The sequence below is a fragment of the Colobus angolensis genome, unplaced genomic scaffold, assembly GCF_000951035.1.
Source record: "Colobus angolensis palliatus isolate OR3802 unplaced genomic scaffold, Cang.pa_1.0 Scaffold2, whole genome shotgun sequence".
Lineage (NCBI taxonomy): Eukaryota > Metazoa > Chordata > Mammalia > Primates > Cercopithecidae > Colobus > Colobus angolensis.
The window spans coordinates 26785981-26808210 of NW_012115154.1; the positions used below are offsets into that span (position 1 = coordinate 26785981).

General features: G+C 40.5%; 1 protein-coding gene across 1 annotated transcript in view; it reads right to left on the reverse strand.

The window, feature by feature from the left end:
* The window catches only part of NCAPG2 (non-SMC condensin II complex, subunit G2), a 46622-nt gene extending 24820 nt beyond the window's left edge, over positions 1-21802 (reverse strand). The window contains exons 1-10 of the mRNA XM_011941546.1: positions 21601-21802; positions 21132-21246; positions 18839-18993; positions 18101-18235; positions 15302-15396; positions 13813-13882; positions 10922-11008; positions 8326-8421; positions 7578-7703; positions 2850-3029 (exon numbers count right to left, since the gene is read on the reverse strand). Of these exons, the coding sequence (XP_011796936.1) occupies positions 2850-3029; positions 7578-7703; positions 8326-8421; positions 10922-11008; positions 13813-13882; positions 15302-15396; positions 18101-18235; positions 18839-18993; positions 21132-21246; positions 21601-21798 (1257 nt within the window). The 5' untranslated portion in view covers positions 21799-21802. The remainder of the gene's footprint in view (positions 1-2849; positions 3030-7577; positions 7704-8325; positions 8422-10921; positions 11009-13812; positions 13883-15301; positions 15397-18100; positions 18236-18838; positions 18994-21131; positions 21247-21600) is intronic.
* Positions 21803-22230: the final 428 nt, after the last annotated feature.

Consider the following 22230-nt stretch of genomic DNA (forward strand, 5'->3'; position numbering starts at 1 on the left):
GGCCTAAGAGCTGGGATTATAGGCATGAGCCACTGCACCTGGCCACATATATTTTAACGATGATAATTTTTTCAAAAAATTTCAAATATATACAGCTCTTCTTCCAAAGCACTAAAGGGCAGTCTGATTTGAATCATCTGCTCCACCTGTGTCCACAGCCGCCCCTTGATCCTGCCCTCCCACTGGACACTGGCCACCGGCCACCACCTACCTTGCCAGTTGCCCCCCCATCCCACAGCCCCTGTAGCCCCGCCTACAACACTGTGTTCTCCTAATTCTCCTTCAGCTTTTCTGGTCTTTCTTCTGTAGATTCTCTGCTGACTCTTCCTCTACTCCAGAGCCCACCCATCCCTCCTCACAGATGACTCATCTAGGCCTGGGAGGCACCTCAGAGTGGCCCTGCAAGGGTTTCCTCAGAGGCATGAAAGCACCAGACTGTGCTCAGAAGGTCAGGACCGAGAGAAGACTGGCCAGGGAGCTGTGGCCACTTTGGGTGACAGCAACAGGAAGGAGCAGGTGAACCTCAGAGAACTCCAGGAAGGGAAAGACAGGACTTGGGTGAAGGAGGAAGAAGCAAGAAGAGCACGCAAGTGAGTGACTCAGCAGATGACATCACCACTTCAAGGAGAAAAAGAGGAGCAAGGGGGAGAGAGGAAAACAAAGAAAACTCTTGGATGGCAGCAGGTTTGGAAAAGACGGTAAAGACTCAGCAGTGGAGACAGGGTGGTTGCTGTAACATGCTGCCAAGGCCCCGTCAGAAATGAGGCACTCACCCCAGCTGTCCCGGGGCCGCTGAGCTGCCCTCACCATCAGCATGCGTGGGGACGGCCTCCTGAAGAAAACGCCTTCCTCCTGGGCAGCCAGTGTGTAACGGTGGATCAGTATGGGCCCAGTCTGAAGGGCTCTGCTGGCTCCGGAGCTGCCTGTGGGTCTGCACAAGGCTTTCCCAGGCTGTGTCGTGGCTTAATGTCCCTTCCCTTCCGAGGTGTGCACCCCAGGAGCACTTCCTAATCTGCAAGCTGTGGATAATCTTAATCGCAGAGCTAGCTGTTGGTCACCTGAGCAGAGCTCTCAAGAAGACGCTTGTCTGCAAACTGGGACCAGCTGCGTGCAAACTGCAGTCAGAGCAAGGTTGAAAACCAGATCGCCAGGGTGAGCCCATCACAGTGCAAGAAGCACATGGGTCCCTGACTCCTCAGCCAACACTTAAAGAATAAGAGCATCCAACCACAGACAAAGAGGAAGAAGAGGGACTGACGTTTCACAACAACTTCCAGAAGGACAAGCGGATGGTGTGGGGATGAATTCTGCTCAGAGATCAAAAAAGCCTAGTGAAGCGTCATGTGAAACTAACCTTGGCTAGAAATGCTTTACTGGAGTAGCGGACATAGAAGATGCCCTATAGTGGACTGGGGAATGGCAGGAAAAGGAGGTAGACTATTCAGGTGATCACTAAACTAAGACTCTTTTGAGAGTAAGAAGCTTGTTCCTAACAATTACTGCAGAGCAATAGGCATGAGCCCAAAAGTCTGATCCCTCCACAAACACAGACGTGCTCCTTAGAATATCCTTCTGCAATGAGGAGAGATGGGGGAGCCTCTGCCTCAGATGGAGATGTGAACATGCTTACAAACCTATAGGAAGGATACTGCTGAGAGGGAGAGGTTGAACATGCAGACAAAAAAAAAATTTTTTTTGAGACAAGGTCTGGCTCTATCACCCAACTGGAGTGCAGCGGCACAATCTTGCTCACCGCAACCTCTGCTTCCCAGGCTCAAGCCATCCTTCCACCTCAGCCTCTCAAGTAGCTGGGACTACAGGTGCACACCACCATGCCCGGCTAATTTTTTTTGTACTTTTTGTAGAGACCAGGTTTCACCAGTCTGCTCAGGCTGGTCTTGAGCTCATGAAACTCAAGCAATCCACCCGTCTTGGCCTCCCAACATGCTGGGATTACAGGTGTGAGCCACTGCACCTAGTCCAGAAAACTTTTCAAATAGAGAAAATAAGCAAGCAGGTTCCTGAGAAGTGAGGAGGAAGATCCACAGGAGCCCCCACAGGGTCATGGCCATGAGGCCCAAGAGCTGCTCTGAAAATGTCTGTTTTGCACATGAGGGAAGAGGAAGTCACCTGCTGTGCTCAGGGGAGTCCGAGCTTCTAAACAGTTGATTCCAGTAGCGGGAAAGTGAGATCAGTTCTTCTTAGGCCATCTCACAGGCCCTCAAGAAAGTCTCTGAACTGGCCTCTCTGAGCACTTTACAGATTTACAAACCCTCTCTCGGAGAGCGTTTGTTATTGCAGCCTGGGTAGCTCCCTCCCTCTGGTTCATTTCACATTTTCCCACCAAAGCCAGGGGGAGAAAAGATCAGTGGCCACCCCACTACCATCCAACATACACATTGCAATTTCTATAAACCTAAGACAGTTCAGGTTGCTTAGAAAATAATATGTGAGTTTCTCTTGCAAGGTTTGAGCTACGATTGGTGTTGGTGATAGGTGGGAGATACTAAAAAAGTATTTCAGTGAATCCAAATATATTCTATGTACCAGATTCTACGCAAAATATATTTCTCCAAGACATCACATAAAGAGACAAAAGAGAATAAATTCAACAGTACTGGGACCCCTTCTCCCCTTACACTAAAAACAACTATTAGTTCAAGTAGTCATTTTTTGTAGAAAACACTTTTAATTTGGTTTTTAAAAAGCTTACTCTGGATATATGACAAGTCAAAAATGTTATCTCTGTGGAGTAGGGTTACAGGTATTATTTTAATCTTCTTCTTTTTCTGTTTTTCTAATTAGTCCACAATAAATAAACATTACTCACACAGTTTAAAAAATCTTACCTTAAAGACAGAACAACGAACATCAGCTGAGCTTGTGTCAAATGCCAGTTCCCCAGTCACCTTCTTCAGGAGGTCAATAAGGATGGTCGGGGGCATCATTTCCCAGTACTTAGAAGTTATTTTACAAACACCAAGGATCCCTGTGGAACGGACCATCGGATAAGGATCTTCTAAAAGGCTCTATAAGTAGGAGGGGAGAAAGGCTTAAAAACCTTGACTTAATTCCCGAAATCAACATCTGCTTCACACATGAGCACTTCAGGGATTCGTAACGTAGAGAAACTGAGCGTAGAAACACTGGACACATATGGATTCCTAGACCTGAGATTACTTGCTATCACTTCTAACCCAGAGTATTTAAGATCAAGCCGGAAACATGTGGTGCCTTATTTGCCACATCCCCTGACAGCAGTGCCTCAAAGCCAGCTCTGTCATCCAGTGAGATCTGCACACTCAGCCGAGCATGGCAGGCGTTCAGATGAGGCATGGCCCATGTACACCACGCTTTTGAATTCTAAAATGCTGTAATGCATTTTAGAGCCAGGAATAAAATAATTCTACCTGTAATGAACTAATCCAGGCCATGATCGTCAGCGGTACTAAAAATTCAAAAGGAGACAATGAGGCAATAAGTACCCCAATGGGAGTACTCCACACCACCAGGGAAATAATCTCACGAAACAAAATCCCAAATACATGATTCGGATCAACTCTCTCATTTAACCACCAATTTATAGGAAACACAAAGCGCAGAGGGACACACTAATGGCGTCACAGGAATGGGTTCTATAAAATCCAGGCTGCTGGGAACGTCACAGAATAATTTGGTTTCTTCAATGACAACAAAACTAGCAAGTTTTAAGAAATAAAACACAGAAAGATTATAGCAAGAGAGCTCGTGGTCCAGGAGACTTAAGCAACATGTCAGTAAGTCACAGCACATGGGCCTTAGTTAGAGAAACATTCAAACAAAATGAGAAAATGGTAGCAACAAATGGGTACCCAAAGACACTAAGGAATTATCGTTAATTTAGCTGTGATCATGGCACGATTTAAAAAAAAAAAAAAGGCCGGGCGCGGTGGCTCAAGCCTGTAATCCCAGCACTTTGGGAGGCCGAGACGGGCGGATCACGAGGTCAGGAGATCGAAACCATCCTGGCTAACATGGTGAAACCCCGTCTCTACTAAAAATACAAAAAAAATTAGCTGGGCGAGGTGGCGGGCGTCTGTAGTCCCAGCTACTTGGGAGGCTGAGGCAGGAGAATGGCGTGAACCCGGGAGGTGGAGCTTGCAGTGAGCTGAGATCCGGCCACTGCACTCCAGCCTGGGGGCAGAGCGAGACTCTGTCTCAAAAAAAAAAAAAAAGATTATCTTTTACCAATACCTTCTGACCCATTTAGAGCTGAAATGATATGATGTCCCAAATATGTTTCAAGACAGGGGAAGAAGAAATCGGATTGCGATTAGTCAGCAATGAGTAAAACCGTGTTGTGGGCACACAGGGGTTATTACTCCAGTCTCTTTTTTATTATGCATGACATTTTCTATTAGGAACGTTGAAAAACACAACAGACTCTTACTACTTTAATCAGAAAAAAAAGACTTCAAGTTAATATTAAGCATTTACCCATCTCCTCCCCCAAATTTGACCAAAATGATCAATTTCTATTAGCAATAACAGAAACAAAAGACTGAGGAATTTCTGTAAGAAACAGAGTAAGGAACAGATTCATGGAGAAAAGAGCAGGTAAGGGTGCTCTAAAGACAGGAGGCTGTGACCTCAGAGCGCTCACATCAGCCCCGAACCCAGAGCCCAGGTTACAGAAAAGAGAGTTCGTGACAAGGGCGGCAAACAACCCCTGGTGAGGCACACAGGCCAGCAGCAGTTCAGGAGCCAGGATGTGCCCCCAGGATAAAGTCTTAAAAATGGTTTCTAAGCCAAGTGTGTCATCTGCCAGGAAGAGTTCCTGAAAGAGATACTGGGCAACAGACAAAGAAGAACGAAAAAAAAGAACCAGCAATAACTCTAAGCCTCCAGAAAGGCAAAAGAAGGAAAAGCAATGCCACCCAGAAGGAAAGGGCCCTTTGTACTTGGGTACCGAGGGGTCACCTGCCTGCCTGCTCTTCCTCCACAGAAACTAAGGGAAGCCCACCTGCTGTTGCACTCAGCCCATTTAGCAAACCTGAGACACAATCCTACACAACTAGAGAAGAACCCTTGCTAACTACCTTACCAACCCAATCCTTTATCCAAACTGAAGAACGGAAAAGATGACCAGTCTTTTAAGTCTTTAAGAAAAGATGACCAGTCTTTTAAGAAAAAGCAAACAGGAAGAAAAAAAGATGATAAAAAAAATAGAAAAGAACTTTAGGAATCTGAGGGCCTGTTCTTGGGACTCAGAAGTTTTTATACATTTTGTTGTCTATGAATTACTTTCAATAATAATCTTTAAAAATAATAAAAATATATTCTGGACAATCACCTTACAACCACATCCTCTCCGGGCTCAATGTCCAGACCTGTTTGCAATTACACCGTCACCAGATAAGCACTCAAAATGATAGCACATGACTTGCAATGCTGTTTCTGTCGCATCTCTTCATTTAAAAACATTCAAAGAGTCCTTTTCTTTTTTGAAACAGGGTCTTGCTCTGTCACCTAGGCTGGAGTATAGTGGTGCAATCTCAGCTCATTGCAGCCTTGACCTTCCAGCCTCAAGCGATCCTCCCATCTCAGCCTCCCGAGTAGCTGAGACTACAGGCATGCACCACAGTGCCCAGCTGATTTTTTTTTTAATTGGTAGAGATGGGGTTTCACCATGTTGCCCGGGATTGCTCAAGCAATCCTTCCTCGGCCTCTCAAAGTGTTGGGATTACAGGCATGAGCCACGGCACCTCAGCCCTTTTTTATTTAAAAAAAAAATGTTCGCCATATTACTCAGGTTTAAGAAATACCAATAGAGCAAAAAGCATGAGAGAACAGTTAAGGTACACAGAGGATACATGAAATAACCACTGCTCTTACTTATTTATCAGATCACCTCCTTTGTCCTCTCATGAAAGAGCCTAATTTCCATCTAAAGGTTGAGTTAAAGCCTCAAGAGGTGCAGCACCAGGGACAGGAGCTCTCAGCCAGCTTTGGCGAACAAGGCCACAGGCCAGACCCGCCTGGTACCTGCTCCCACACAGCCCACAGTGCTAAGAATGGTTCATATTTCTTAATGGTCGGAAAAAACGAACAAATTCTCATTGTATGGCATGTGAAAATTACATGAGATTAAAATTTTGTTTTCCACAAAGTTTTTTTCTTTTTTTAAAAGAAGAGTCAGGGTCTGGCTCTATCGCCCAGGCTGGAATGCGGTAGTATAATCATGGTTCACTGTAGCCTTGACCTCCTGAGTTCAAGTGATCTTCCCGTTTGAGGCGGCAGTGAGTGACGATCACACCACTGGACTCCAGCCTGGGAGACAGAGCACAACTCTGTCTCTAAAAATAAAATAAAACTTGAAAATAAGGAATCTTAAAAAAAAAAAAAATGTAAATATACATAATGTACACAGCAAAATACTAATGATTTCATTTAGGGATGTGTGTGTGTGCATGAAGAAGTATACAGGTATTTATTACACTTTTTTTTCTTTTTTTTTGAGACAGGGTCTCACTGTGTCGCCCAGGCTGGGGTGTAGCTGTGTGATCATGGCTCCCTGTAGACTTGACCTCCTGGGCTGAAGCCTCCCAAATAGCTGGGACCACAGGTGTGTGCCACCACACTGGGCTGTTTTTTTTTCTGTTGTTGTTGTTGTTTGTAACTTTTTGTAGAGACAAGGTCTCACTCTGTTGCCCAGGCTGGTCTCAAATTCCTGGCCTCAAATAGTCCTCCCACCTCACCCTCCCACAGTGTTGGGATTACAGGTGTAAGCCACTGTGCAGGCCTATTATACTATTACTTCAACTTTCTGCATGTCAGGTTTTCCATAAGTTAGAAAACAAAAAGAAAAACAAAAGGGAGCATTTCAGAAGCACCACAGGCGACAGTATTACAATAGCACTTTGCTGTCTTGTTTCCTAAAACTTTACTACTTAGGTCAGTAGATAATATGCACTGCTTAAGTAAGCTCTGTCAGGAAATACAGACTAAGTAGATGAAAAGAATCCACAATACTCCTCGGAAATAAATGCCGCATCTTAACATCCTAACACCTCATCTGAAAAGTCAGCTGCCACAGGCATTATTTGTAGGCTTGCCCTGAAATATACCCAGTGTTTGCTCACTACGCTGCCCAACACCTTTATGAGAGGCAGTGTCACAACTGCACTTACAGAGAAAGACACAGAGAAGCTGAGTGGCCCAAAGCCACCTTCCTATGAAGGGAGAGTGGTGGAATCTGACCCCAGAGAGCAGGGGGCTGACACCAGAGCATGTGCTTTACCCACTGTAGGACACCACCTCTCCACTGGGGAGACAACAGGCGCATGCACAAAATGGTTACAACCACACGTAGTAGTAAGTAATTAAACGTCCCCAAAGTAGAAAAAGACACCACGGGTCCACGCTGTTGCAGAAGGCCCCAGGGAGAAGCGGCATCTCTCTGAGGCATAGTCCAGGTTTAGAAACCATGTCATGTGGGAGCAGAGCTCTGGCTGTTACGGGGGAGGTGAGGACACACACAAGCCACAGCCTAGACAAAGCTGGTATCCGTAAGAAGCTTGACCACCGGAAGTACGTACATAGAGCTCTTCAAACTGTTTCTGAATCTCACTATCCATTTCAATAGCGTGAAGGTTTGGATCCCTAATAGGAAATGCTTCAACAAACAACAATGCAGCATTTGATCGAACTTCAGAGTTTCTGGCCTATAATAATAAAAGAAGAGTATCTCAGAATCCCAAAGAGTTAACATGCGAAGGCTTAAGTACCATGTTCCCAAAGTAACAATTTAATGATCTTGATACAGACTTATTTTCAAATTACAGACAATCATAACATTTAAATTGACCAAACATTACTCAGTTCAACGTCAACAGATACTATGAAAAGATCAAGCTTCTTCACTTCAGAGCCCACTTCATGTCACTAAGTGGTCACCCCACATCCTCACTAAAGATACCAGGTTGTCTGCACTAAAAGTCATTGTGTGTTTGTTAGATCTCAAGGACTTGGACAGCCCAGGACAGCACGGCAGACCACCCACAGCCTAAGCTGGTTTGCTTTACAGCATGTCTCTAATCTCCTTCCCTAAACATGGTTACTTAAAAATAACTGTGTAGTTAGCACTAAACCAATCCAGGTTTCCAGTTAAATGAAACCAAGAAATGCTTTTAATAAAAGAAAAAAACATTTGTTCAAAAATTTCACAAAGCATTTAGTCTCCAGCTTTATCTTTACTATTTTATTGCAATTTTGAATTAGAGTTTGCTAAGTTCAAAAGCACAAGTAATACATTCTAACCATGGATAAACTATTTAAAATGTATACCTTTAATCCTCTCCAAAGGATGGGTTTATATAATCTATAAAGCATCTCCTCTACTCCCTGCCGAACTTTCTTTTGATGGTGAAAGTAACTCAGAACCTAAGGACCAAAAAAAAGGAAAAAGAAAGCATTAACAAAAAAATACATTAATTAAATTAAATTAAATTAAATTAAATGGCATTTGGAAAAAGCAACAGGGAGAATTGTTCTCTCCACCACAAGTAGGCTCTGGCTGGCACCCACATGTCACGACAATTCTTCAGCAGGAGTAACTTCGATAGATGTAGGAGAGCAGTAAATGCAGTCAATCACAAGAAAGAAATCTACGGCTGAAATAAAAAGATTAATGGCCTTGGGCGATAAAATGGTTTGGGTTCTAGTTTCTGCTATTCTGCCAACAGCCACATAACCCCAAAAAAAGACTCGTTTAAACCTCTGACCTTCAGGATAAAATGAAAAAGGGGAGCACGTAAAGGAGATTCCTGAATGGTTCTAAGAACTCATGCTTGTTCCAAAACACTAACTAAACCTCTTTATTATCAACACCTGGTAACTGTTTCACAACTTTGTAACAAGGAGGTGTCATACTTAGTGACCTCTCACTGTACAAGATTAATTTAGGCATCAAGTTCCTCCCAAAACTTATGAAAAAATCAGAAAATGATCATTCTTGTAGCTTTCATTCTTCTTTTCCTACCCACTTCTTTTCCAGTCAGAATCTTCCCAAAATTCTTTGTAGACTCATGTCCCTAACAACAATCAATTTTGCCATACTTCTCTATTCACACCTTTTGGGGTTAAACTTTATTAGTGAAACAAGAAAATTTTGAAAGATTAAACAGGCTATAAAAGAATAGCCTGCACTTTAAGTGAGCTTGTATCAACTTTACGCGAGAAGAGCTACAGTATGGGGATTATTTTTTTCTGATTATTATTTTGGAGTTTTTATTGATGGTGATAAGTGACAGTCTATAGTTTGCTTTTTGTGTATAATACTATCAAATTTTGATATCAACAGTATACTTGCTTCATAGAAAAATTTTCTAAACAGCTTAAGAATTAATTCACATGCCACAAAATCCACTCTTTTAAAAAATACAATTCGGTGGCTTTCAGTATATTTAGAGCTATGCTACCATTGTTACTATCTAATTCTAGAACATTTTCATCAACAATATTGAGATTTTTAACTTCAAATGACGTCTGAAGCACTGCCTGAAGCCTCTTTCAGTATCACTAAAATGACTTACATAAATTTAATAGTTATCAAAAAAACAATTTGAGGAAAAAACTATAATGTGTTATAAGTTGTGACAAAAACAATTACTTGGAGTTGAGTAACACATTTCACTTGAGTGAAATCTAATATTCTCCCTTTAAATTCTTTTTGTGCATTTTTCCATAAATTTATCAAATAGTGATATCTATACTTAACAATATCTTAATTACTCAGACTACCACAGCAGAAAGTAACATGAGAAAACATACATGGTTTACATATAAACTACACACATAGTTTACATAAACATAAATATAGTTTGCATAAATACATGTAGTTTATTATGATGCAATTCTACTAAGTAAAATTTGAAACACCAAATCGTTTCTGTGAAATAAATAACCCAAACTGATTACAACTAAATAAAGCCACACTGGGATGGGGGTGGCAGGTGGGTAGGACAGGGAGGTCACTGAATGTATTTATCCTAAATATATGCAATCACGATTTTTAAATCCTCTGGAAAACTCAGTAGTCTAGATAAATCTCTGAGTTCTTTATCCTTGTGTAACCGAAATTAAATCACCAATAATGCAAAGAAACATTTTCTTATCCACTCAAAATTAATATAATTAGTATATTTACGTTCTATAAATAGAAGTAGTTTCACTATACAACAAAACAAAGAAATGGGTAGTCTTTATTTGCTTGTTTTCTTGACATATGGTTGCCAAACCTAACAGCAAGCAAACAAGGCATCCCATGGGTTAGAACACTGATCAACAGCAGCTGCTTAATTTAACCAAACACAGCAGACCAGATTTTCCCATTCCTCCTGCCAGGATCCTTATGATCCATCAAACACCCATCAGTGTAGTAATGACACTGATGATAGAACCTTACCTAGTCAGTCCATTTACAATTATTAATATAAAGGTAAAGTTAACATCTGAATTCTGAGATTACCTTTACAGAACAAAGTATCAAATAAACAATCAAAACATTTATTCATTTGGTTTGCAGAATAGCAAAATGGGATTTTATAAGTAAAATAATCAAAATAATTTCAAATACCCTCTAAGATCTTTGAAAAAAATGATAGTGGCCATTAGAAACTAATAATTCTGGAAACTTTCAAGACAGAGAATTGAATTTAAAGTCATTCAAATACAATACTGACCATCTCAACAATACACCTTTGCTTTCCTCATTAAAACTTTGGTGGCAGGAATAAAACTGCCAGACATCAAATATCAAGGTTCTGAGAAATCCCCCAATTGATGTCTGTGAAAGCTTAACTTAATTTAAAAATGTAACCAAAACAATTATCTAAAAACAAAACAGAGGAAACATTACTTCAAAAACTGTTCACAATCTTACCTCCCGCACTTTGGAATGCACTGGAGACCTCCTCGGAAGGTGTATCCCATGGAACATGAAGTCCTGGATGCAATCATTTTCAATCGTCTGAAATAACAAACGCAATGCAAAGCACCTGGTGTGTGTGTGTCCTACTGAAGGCCTGACAAGCAGTGCAGCATTCGAGTACAAAAAAAGTCTAATCTGTCCATCTTACATTTCATGAGAAAAAAACCTGGATCATTTTGTCCAAGCTTTCTTATTTTAAGTCCGTGCTTGTTAGAATTCCTTTGGTTTTCATATATTAAGGAGAACGCTTCACTTCTCTTTTATTTGATGAAATATCAAATCTGTGCCAAATGGCAAGGTAAGCTTCCACCTACCACTCAAGGGCAGTTCAAATCAGACAAATTTCAGAGAGCGAGTGCATGGCGAGTGTGGAGTCCCCTCTTCTGACTCATCACTGACCTGGACAACCTTCAGAAGACTGGATTTGTTCCAACAGCCTCCACAGAACGAAAACAGAACTACCTCTACAGTGGAAACTGTAAATAAGATTATTTCAGGGCCACTACTGAGAAGGGCTGAGCAAGGAAGGTGTGGGAAGCCCTTCATCAGCCCCATGCACTCATGGTACTCAGAGTGCAGCAACTGGGGGAAGGCCTAGCCTCTCACAGTAGCAAAAAACCCCAGTGGACCCTATGGTCTGTACCTGTACTCTGTGCCCGCCCTCACACATGAGGCTTTGGGGAAGGACCTAAGGAAACGCTCCTAGGGTTAATATACAAACCAGGGTTTGTATTAGTATACAATACTTGAGCATCTGCAGATGCTCAAGTTCCTCTTCTCCATTATATTTGAAAATATTTCCTTCACCTGAAGTCACTTAGCATCACTTAACGTGGGACAACCACACATTGTCTGACTTGCAATGAAAGATGAGATACACAGCACTACCTGGGAAGTTATCTGTGCCACAGAAGTTGAATCCAAATCTTTAGCGCTAACTACCAGAATGCTGACATTCTACAGGACAACTCGTTCAGTTTCCTCACATGCCAATGGCATAGATTTAAAAAAAAAGAAAGGAGGGAGGAAGGCTCTAGAATAAGCGATTTTAATGGTATAACAAGCAAATGCCATGTGGGCAACTTCTTGAGTCCTAATTCAAAAAAACTCTAAGGAGACATTTTGAGATCACTGGACAAATTTCAATGTGGCTTGATTATTTTTAAAAATACCAAGGATTTACTGTCACATTTTTAGGTCTTACAATGGCATTCCATACGCACATTTTTGAGAGATGAATAAAGTAGTATGTAGAAATGAAATCTCATGTCTGGAATTTGCCTGAGAAACTTAAAGAGAGGGAGGGCAGAGAGGAAAGGAGTGAGACTGAGAAATACATATTGTTGGTACCAATTTTGTATACACCTAGTCAAATAGTTTTTATTTTGCTTATTTTTTTGTAGAGACAGGGTCTCGCCATGTTGGCCAGGCTGGTCTCAAACTCCTGACCTCAGGTGATCCACCGGCCTCAGCCTCCCAAAGTACTGGGATTACAGGCGTGAGCTACCGCGCCCAGCCTACTTTTGGTTTTCTAGAAGTCAGTGATAAACCGTGGCAATACAAATCAAGTGTAAGTTGTGCAGAGGAGCAGAAAGGATGGAAGTAAACTCCAGATGTGGGGCAGCCTCTGTGTACCCTGCAGGTTTCTCCCCCTGCCCCTCAGTGCAGGGCCTGCTCTCCAAAGAGGAATGAAAAGTCAGGATAGAACACAGGGTTGTGAGAGGCTCCTTTCTGACCCAGAGTAAAAATTTTATTCTCAGAGAAAAACAAAATGATGGAGAACCTAGTGTAAGAAAAATATAAGTGAAAACAAAGACACTTTTTTTGTCCAAAAGGGTGTCTGGATGTTGAGTTGGGATTGTGGATTACATAGCCCTATCTTCATAACATAAATACTATGTATTCACCAGAGTTACCCATAATCAAAGAAAGTATCTTCAAATTCTCAAAAATAATGTAACTAAAAGAGGTGACTTGAAGTTCCTGAATGGCACTATCCAACAGAAATTGAATGCAAGCCACGGATGCAATTTTAAATTTTCTAGTGGCTGCATTAAAAACAGACAAAAGAAACAGGTAAAATTACTTTAATATTACACAGTCATCCCTTGGTATCCATGGGGGATTGGTTCTAGGACCTCCCTCAGATACCAGAGTCTGTGGATGCTCAAACTCCTCACACAAAGTGGAGTAGTATCTGCATATAACCTACACACCCTGCACCCTTTAAATCATCTCCAGATTACTTACAACACTTAATACAATGTCAATGTCATATAAATAGTTGTGACACTGTATGTGTAGGGACTGATGACAAGAAAGAAAAAGTCTGCACATGTTAAGTACAGATGCATTTTTTTCCCAAATATTTTTGATCCTTGGTTGACTGAATCCATGGATGTGAAACCCACAAAGAGCCAACTACCACATTTAGCCTAATACATCCAAACCACTATTATTTCAACATTCACTCAACATTTCTAAAAAGTACTGAGATATTTTATATTCTCCTTTTTCCATATGAAGTCTTTGAAATCTGGTATATTTCTTACACTTACAACACATCTCGATTCAGACTGGCCACATTCCAAATGCCCAGTGAGCACATGTGGCTGGAAAGATCAGGGTCAGAGCTCCCTCCCAGCTGAAAGAGCACAGTCCTACCTCCCACAAACCACACATCTTAGCAAGTGACTGGATTGCCCATCAAACAAATTTTCATTATTTGGCTTTATTTTGACAGAGTGCATAAACATGGATCTTAAATAACCCTTCTCTGACTACTTATTTAGTAACTAAAATATAATAAAAATAAGTGTTAACATTTAAAAAAATGAAAATACCTCCAGTATTTTCCCTGAAGCCTTTTTCCAAGCTCTGAAATAAATTTCTGCAATGTATACCATCAAAGACCTATATAAAAAGATCAAAATAGTTTTAATGCAAATTTAAAGAATTATACTTTCAACATGTATCATTTCAGTTACTCTCCAACCATAGTGAAGAAGAAACTCAGTTTAAATGAGTGCTTTGCAAATTATCTATAGAAATAGATTATCTACCTGTAGCAAAAAGTAGAAAATGCAGAAGGTTTTGGGAAAGGAAACTGAAATGACAAACTATTTCCTCCTCCTCAGTCAAGGCTTACCCAAAACTTTACTATTTCCTGTGAAACTATGAGTGCATAAGCCCAGAACAAAATTCTAAAGTCAAAAATATTTAAATATAAATAAATTGTCGACTTGGAGTCATGTTGGACTTTCCGTGCTACCAATTCCTCAGGTACAAGAAGCCCTAAAATACCAGTATCAACTTAAGAATCATAAGCTTAGAAATCTATTAGTTCACCAGACAGAGTGGCTCATGCCTGTAATCCCAGCACTTTGGGAGGCTGAGGTGGGCGGATCACGAGGTCAGGAGATCAAGACCATCCTGGCTAACACGGTGAAACCCCGTCTCTACTAAAAATACAAAAAATTAGACAGGTGCAGTGGCAGGCACCTGTAATCCCAGCTACCCAAGAGGCTGAGGCAGGAGAATGGCATGAACTCGGGAGGCGGAGCTCGCAGTTGAGCCGAGATTGGGCCACTGCACTTCAGCCTGGGTGACAGAGCAAGACTCCGCCTCAAAAAAAAAAAAAAACAAAAAACTATTAGTTCAACTCAGATATTCTGAAGACGAGGAAATATGAAAAAGCAATCTAGTATACAATAGGAGCTTTGCAATCAGAGATCCAGAATCAGATCCCAACTTGGTACTTACACAGTTGCCTGACACTGGGAAATTTAGAAACCAAAGCCTACCTCAAAAAAGAGTTGTGAGGATTCAATTTTAAAATGCAGACTAAGTACTCAGTACTGGGGCAAATGAAGTACTCTGCCTTGTGCGTGGCAAACAACAAGCATACACTTGACATCTCCATCATGTAGGGAGTGGCACAGCATGACTGCAACATTCCCTGCTGCTCCTGCAGATTCCACAGGCTCTTCCGAGAAGCCACACCACCCAGGCCACGTTCAACCAAAAAGCACACACTGTATTCAAAGTACCATGGACATGGCTTTATCATGAGCGAGACTAAGGTTCAACTGGAAACTATTTTAACTATTTAAAGAATGACCACAAATTAAAACCTCCAACGTCAGTGGTTAATACTGGAAAAGAATGATTTCCTATAAAAGGAAAAAGCTACCCAGTGATACAATGGTACATAACAAATAACATATTTCTAAAGCTTCTAATCCATTACTATAATTTTAAGAAGTCAGACCAAATGGAATCTTTCAAAGCCAGATTAAGCAGCATGAAATCTTAAGTACTTTTAACACTTACTTTTGTAATCCCTGTAATTGGTTTTTAATGGTCCCATGGATCATTCTGATAAAGTTTATATTCCAGTTGAAGAGAGAACTAAGAAATCTTCTTCCCTATAAATAAAAAAAAAAGGATATAATGTTTAAATTGCAACCAAATAAAAAGTTCCAAATAACAAACAATTCTTTGAACGTCTAGTAAGCTAAACATTGCTATTGCTAAAAAGGAGGCACGTGTAATTATAACTAAGAGCACACGCAGGAGTTGAGCTGTCTGCGGGGCCTGCACAGCCAGGAGCCACACAAGCCTCCTTCCCCAGGGCCGAGCAGTCACTACACTGAGCGCCTCTGTCCTCAAGGACCACAGGTGCAGAGATGGAGACCACAGACAGTAACCATGGGTGCACAAACATCTCATTCTGGCCCTGTCATGGATGGCTACATAGTCTCAAACGAAAGAAAGCTTTAAGTCTAGCATAGGTGGGTGGGAATGGAATGGAATAACCCAGTTCATTTCACCTTCTCATTTGTAAATGAGAAAACTGAGGACTCATATAGTTAAAAGGTTAAGTGTCTGTCAAGTTAGAATTTCCAAATACACAATTTTCAAGTCATAAATACATCATGTGATGATAATTTGTATGTATGCTACTAGATTATATACCCGAACCTAAAATGAATACAATATGTATACTCTATTATAGAGTGCACAAAATATGTCTATCAAGAATTCTCTCAGTGAATACCACCTTTATCTCTTATCAGCACACCACTGCACAGAACTGGAATCCCACAGAAATGCAATACATTTTGATTCAAATGCAGGGTAACTATGCTCACAACAAGCAAGTTAAAAAAAAAAAAGAAAAAACAGCAATATTCACTAGAAGTAATCTGCCAGTACAGTACAAGATGTTTATGGTTTACCCAGAATGACTGGAAACTGATCTGACCAAATTAATGATTGATTAGGAAACTACGTGTAGATATCTTAAATTCAAAGGAGACATCAATTTTTTTTTTTTTTTTTTTTTTTTTTGAGACGGAGTCTTGCCCTGTTACCCAGGCTGGAGTGCAGTGGCCAGATCTCAGCTCACTGCAACCTCCGCCTCCCGGGTTCAAGCCATTCTCCTGCCTCAGCCTCCCGAGTAGCTGGGACTACAGGCGCCCGCCACCTCGCCCGGCTAGTTTTTTGTATTTTTTAGTAGAGACGGGGTTTCACCATGTTAGCCAGGATGGTCTCGATCTCCTGACCTCGTGATCCACCCGTCTCGGCCTCCCAAAGTGCTGGGATTACAGGCTTGAGCCACCGCGCCCGGCCCAATTTTTTAAAAAGGGTAGGGGTTGTAACACATACATACATTTATGCCTGTTATATATCTGCACACATATATAAGTTAACAAGTACGATTCATCAACTCCCTATGTATAAGTCAACATAAAAGTTTAGTTTGAACCCATCATTCATTTCTTCACTCTCCCCACATTTTGGGACAATCCTGGAGACGGGTATGGGGCACAGGCTGTGTCCAACATCTCTGTGGTAATGACGGTGCTGACATAGCAAGGACGGCACAGGGCAGCCCTCCCCAAGGGTTCCTACCCTCCCCAAGGGTTCTTACCTACCGGAGTCTGGGCTGCGATTTGATACATATCACCTCATCTGTTCCTCACAACAATCCTGTGAAAGAGTAACTGTTGCTCCTATTTTACACAAAACACTGAGGCTGAAAGTCCTGACCAAGGTCACCACCTATACGGTGAACAAGGACCCTGGGAGCTGAAGGTCTCAGTCCTAATCACATGGCCCTTTGTCTAGCAGACCGCAGATGGCTCGCCAGGGTCCAGTTCTGTCTCTTCTGCTAAGCAGCTGTGAGACCTGGAGGAAACTTATTCTGTACCTCCGAGCTGGTCCTCCTCCTCCTCTGAAGCCCTTCTCCATCACCTTCAGGGAGAAGGAATGACTTTCTCCTTCCGCCTGAGATGTGCCTGCTGTGCCATGAGCATCCAAAAGCAAAGGCTTGTTCTAGTCTCTACTGACCCCCCCGAGCATGTAGTCGACACTCAGTAAACAAATGCAGAAGACCCCTAACACAGAAGAACTATGCGAGCCTCTCTGTAATTCTTAATTCTCTAGTAGCCATATTAACAAAAGAAGATTAATTTTAATAATATATTTTATGTAAAGCAATATATCTAAACTATTGTCTATTATATTAAGTATATAACAAAAATTATTAATGAGCTATTTTATATTCATTTCTTTCACACTAAATCTTCAAATTCATGTGTATTTTATACTTATGGCCAATCTCAGTTCAGATGGGTCCCGTTTCAGGTGCTCAGTAGCCTCGTTTGGGAGTTGACCCCAGGACGGGCAGTGCAGCAACAGGCCAGAAGCCTCTCTGAATTTATAGGATGGGTAGAAAAAAGAAATGGAGGATATTATGGGATGATAGTTTTGAGTACATGGCAATGAAAATGGAATTAGGGCAGAAGGCCAGATCTCAATCACAGAGAAGTGCTTTCTCAACCTTATTTTTAATCATTCTTAATTTAAAATGCAAGTATGGCTCCCCTAGGATTCACACAGCCACCTGTTACCATCCAATTTAATGATGAAATAAGCAAGGACTTGTAAAATGTTTTCTCTAGTACTGTCATGCAGTAAAAATGATGTGCAGTAAAAAGCTCCTGGTAGCTAAGCTGACCTTCATGGCAACACCACACATGGTGCAGACAGGAACCATGTGAACACAGGAGAAATATCTATTAAGAAGCAGCTCACAAACAGATCAAAAAACAAACGCCTATTTACCTCTTCTTTCTTGATATAATTAATATTTATGAAGCACTCAAGTAACATATCTTTAATTTCTCCACTTTCCTCCAAATCATAATCAAAGCAATATAAAGCTTGATGGATACGCCAAAGCCGACATATGTCTGCACCCTGTGAATGACACAAAAAATGTTATACTTTTTTTAATGAACAGTAAAGTCATATTTCAAATCAAGTATATTTTATATCAGAAATAATGGTAATTCTAGTTGGTTCACCAAAGATTAAAAAATAATGACAAATAAAAACAGATTTTAAAATTTGCAAATGCCACCTGTAGCTCTACAGAACATGTTTTTAAACACAGGGAAAATAATTAAAAATCTAGCAAGTTCAGGAACTTCCTCAATGATGAAGATTAAACTGTCCAGTGCAGGAGACAATTAGCCACATTTCACTGCAGAGCTACTAAAATGTGACTAATGTAACTGAGGAACTGAATTTTTCATTATTTTTAACTTTAAATTTAAATAGCTTTCTGTGGCAAGTGGCTACTACATTGACTAGCACAGGTTTAGAATGTTAGGAAGACATTTAAAAAGAAAGCCTTAGGTAGGTGGTGCACTCCTGCAGTCCCAGCCACTCGAGAAGCTGAGGCAGGAGGGCTGCTGGAGCCCAGGAGTTTGAGGCTGCAGTGAGCTATGATCACGCCACTGCCCTCCAGCCTGGGCAACAGAGAGAGACCCAGTCTTTGAAAATGAAAAGTGAACACACGGTCTTAGTCTCCAGGCTCCTCCTAAGCAACATGACAAAGGCTGTCTTTCCTGTGTCCTCCTTGGCAGGCAGGCCTTTCTCCCACCAGGTAACACACAAATCCTGAATAGAACTCCGTAGTTTTCGTTCAGACTCAGGTAATGCATATAAAATACCTAAAATACAGCACAGAAAGTTTCCAATTAGTAAGGCAAATTCTTATTACTTCATATTCAACAGTTTAGAGTATTACGACTTTATATATCATGTAAAGCTTTGCTAAGCAAGTAATATTAGTTTATGTTTAAAACTTGTCGAAGATTTATATACATTAATTATGAAAGGCAAATAATGTTAATTAAAAAACTGTTTGACAATTGTTATAAAAAGACCCTCAACAGACATAATAGAAAAGAGATTTTTGGAACTGGAAGTCTCAGAGAAATCATATCACCAATTTTAGAAACGCAGGTGCTGAGGCTAACCAAACCTCAGTGTAACAAGAACAATGGTATCTCTGTTAACACCAGAGCCAAGACAGGTCTACTGACCAATCAATAATCCACTACTATCCCTCAATGTGCCAGCCTCAAATTTTGGCTCAGAAGTGAAAAATAGTCAAAGCAATTACCATAATGAATACAAAAACTACAGTGCTTTTATTAACAGAAAAGCTCAATAATTAAATTAATAATACTAATGCTCATAATTATAATCTGTAGGTATCTGAATGTCATTACACTAATATAACATTCCTGAATTAACTGGGAAGTTGATAGCAACTACAGTGTTGGCATTAATCATTTTACTAGTTATTTGCAGACCATACAAATAAACTGATAGTAAAATTCACAAAGCATTTGGGAGCTATTTTCGTTATGATTAGGGGTGACTTTTTAATAACACACTGTATTTCAACTCAAGAATTCAGAATAAAACAATGTACTATAAAACAGATACATAAATCCAAGTGATGCTAAGAATAAGAAGCTTGATGAGACACTTTATCACATGAAACTACCCTTGCACAGTGAGGGATGAGGGTATGTGAAAAGTTCTCTTAAATATCATTCAGATATTTTTACATCTTTTGTAATTAGAATTTTATATATTTCATAATCAAATATTTTCATTAACTTAGACTACTGTACCTCCTAAATTAATAACCAGTTTTACAGTTTTGTTAAAACTTGAAAAGTACCATCATTCACATTTCAATACAGTAGAACTCCCCTAGGAGTCAACAATGACTCCTCAGCTCATGTTCACAACATACTTAAAGAAAAAATTCAGTGTCACAAATTCTTAGTTGACGCTATCTAGCAGTGGTAATCACATAATCAGGTATTTTCCTAGAAAGAAGTTCTTGATCACTGGTCCAGTAAGTCAGACTTCCCTGAAAAACCTGTAAACAATAGCAGTTAGTTGCTGAGTACTGCCCATCTCACCACCTATAACACCTGAATGCAGCTTAAATTAAACTAATTAGGCCAGATGCAATGGCTAATGCCTGTAATCCCAGCACTTTGCCAGGGCAAGGTGGGAGGATCACTTGAGCCCAGGAGTTTGAGACCAGCCTGGGCAATACAGTTAGATCTTGTCTCTACCAAAAAACAAAACAAAAAGCACGGGCTTGTGGTACCACCTACTAAGGAGGCTGAGGTGAGAGGATAGCTACAGCCCAGGAGATCAAGGCTACAGTGAGCTGGGATCATGTCACTGCACTCCAGCATAGGCAACAGAGACAGATTCTGTCTGTAAAAAAAAAATGATAAATATAAAATAAATAAACTAAGTATTCAAGACAGCCCTTAGGTAAGTATGCTCCTATTCTAACTGAAGAAAAAGAACTGGACTGCAAAGCTATACCTTTATACCACTACTGCTACTGAATTCAACAATGCTCATGAAAACAACTAGCTTCCTTTTACAAAGTATCATTTCAGGCCAGTCACAGTGGCTCATGCCTGTAATCCCAGCACTTTGGGAGGCCCAGGCGGGCAGATCACCTGAGGTCGGGAGTTCGAGACTAGCCTGATGAACATGGAGAAACCCGGTCTCTACTAAAAATACAAAATTAGTCAGGCGTGGTGGTGAATGCCTGTAATCCCAGCTACTAGGGAGGCTGAGGGAGGAGAATCGCTTGAACCCGGTGGGGGGAGGTTGTGGTGAGCTGAGATCGCGCCATTGCACTCCTGCCTAGACAACAAGAGTGAAACTCTGTCTCAAAAAAAAATAAAAATAAAAACAGAAACAAAAACAAGTATTTCAACGTCCACTTGTAAATATGCCATTTATAACAAAATCAACTCACCATTTAATATAATAACACATTCCAGTAGGGCTTCATAGTTCTCACTTTCATTTATTACAGATACAGAAGCAAGAATCACAGATGTAATTGCATAAATTATTTCTATGCTTTTTCTCTATAAATGAAAAATCAAAGCATGAGTGAATTAAAATCATCAACTTAAAATCAGGTTTTAGTAGAAATTTCAGTTACAAATTTTCTAAAAATCAAGCCACAATTCTAGCTTACTCTAAAAAGAATTAAAGTTGAATAAAAGCTAATCATCCTAAAAGGACAGCAATATCTAGTATTAGATTAGTAACAGTAGGGTTGAAAAGTGAATAAAACTACAACAGACTAAACTTCTAAAATTCTTGACTTCTAACTTCAAAATTTGTCTTAATGTAAAATTTAATGATACACAATGAACAGTTATTTTTTAACAAAAAAAAGAGAAAAATGTGTCTTATTTTTGAAAAACAAATACTACCATTTTTGAGCCATGTTCTGTTTCCATATTATCTTCACCCTGGGCTTCCACTACCTGCCACCCATCCACCGGGCTTTCTAACAACACATCTGTCAATAAATTCTTCAGCCTTTGCCATAATTCTTCTTTCTGTTTCCTTGATAATTCATCTAGTAATTCATTTAGGCTGAAAGGATCAGAGGCCTCTTTCTGTAACATAAATAGCAAATGTCACATTTCAAATACAAAAAATTAACCATATCCTTTTCATAATGTCATCAGAAGAAAAGTTTAAATGTTAACTTCATTACAAGTTCAAGTATTTGGTTGCAGTATTCAAAGTCCATTCCTAAAAGGGAAGAAGCAGGGGCATTCTCCACCTATTCTTTCCTAGTATCCTAATCTTCAGAGTTTTTAAAATTTCACCCACCTAGCAAAACCCTCCCTAAAAGGCACCCAAATGTCCACCATCTCCATACCTGAATTAGGTTACAAAAGTAGGCTAAAGTTCAACAACAATAGTGATAATACTGGGGCCACAGACTCCAGCCTCCCATGGGCCCTCAACACCACCTTCTACTCATCCCTCAATATCATTCTCTCCCACCAGCCAATGAGATGATTTCAGATCTCCCCCAACAACCCTCTAAA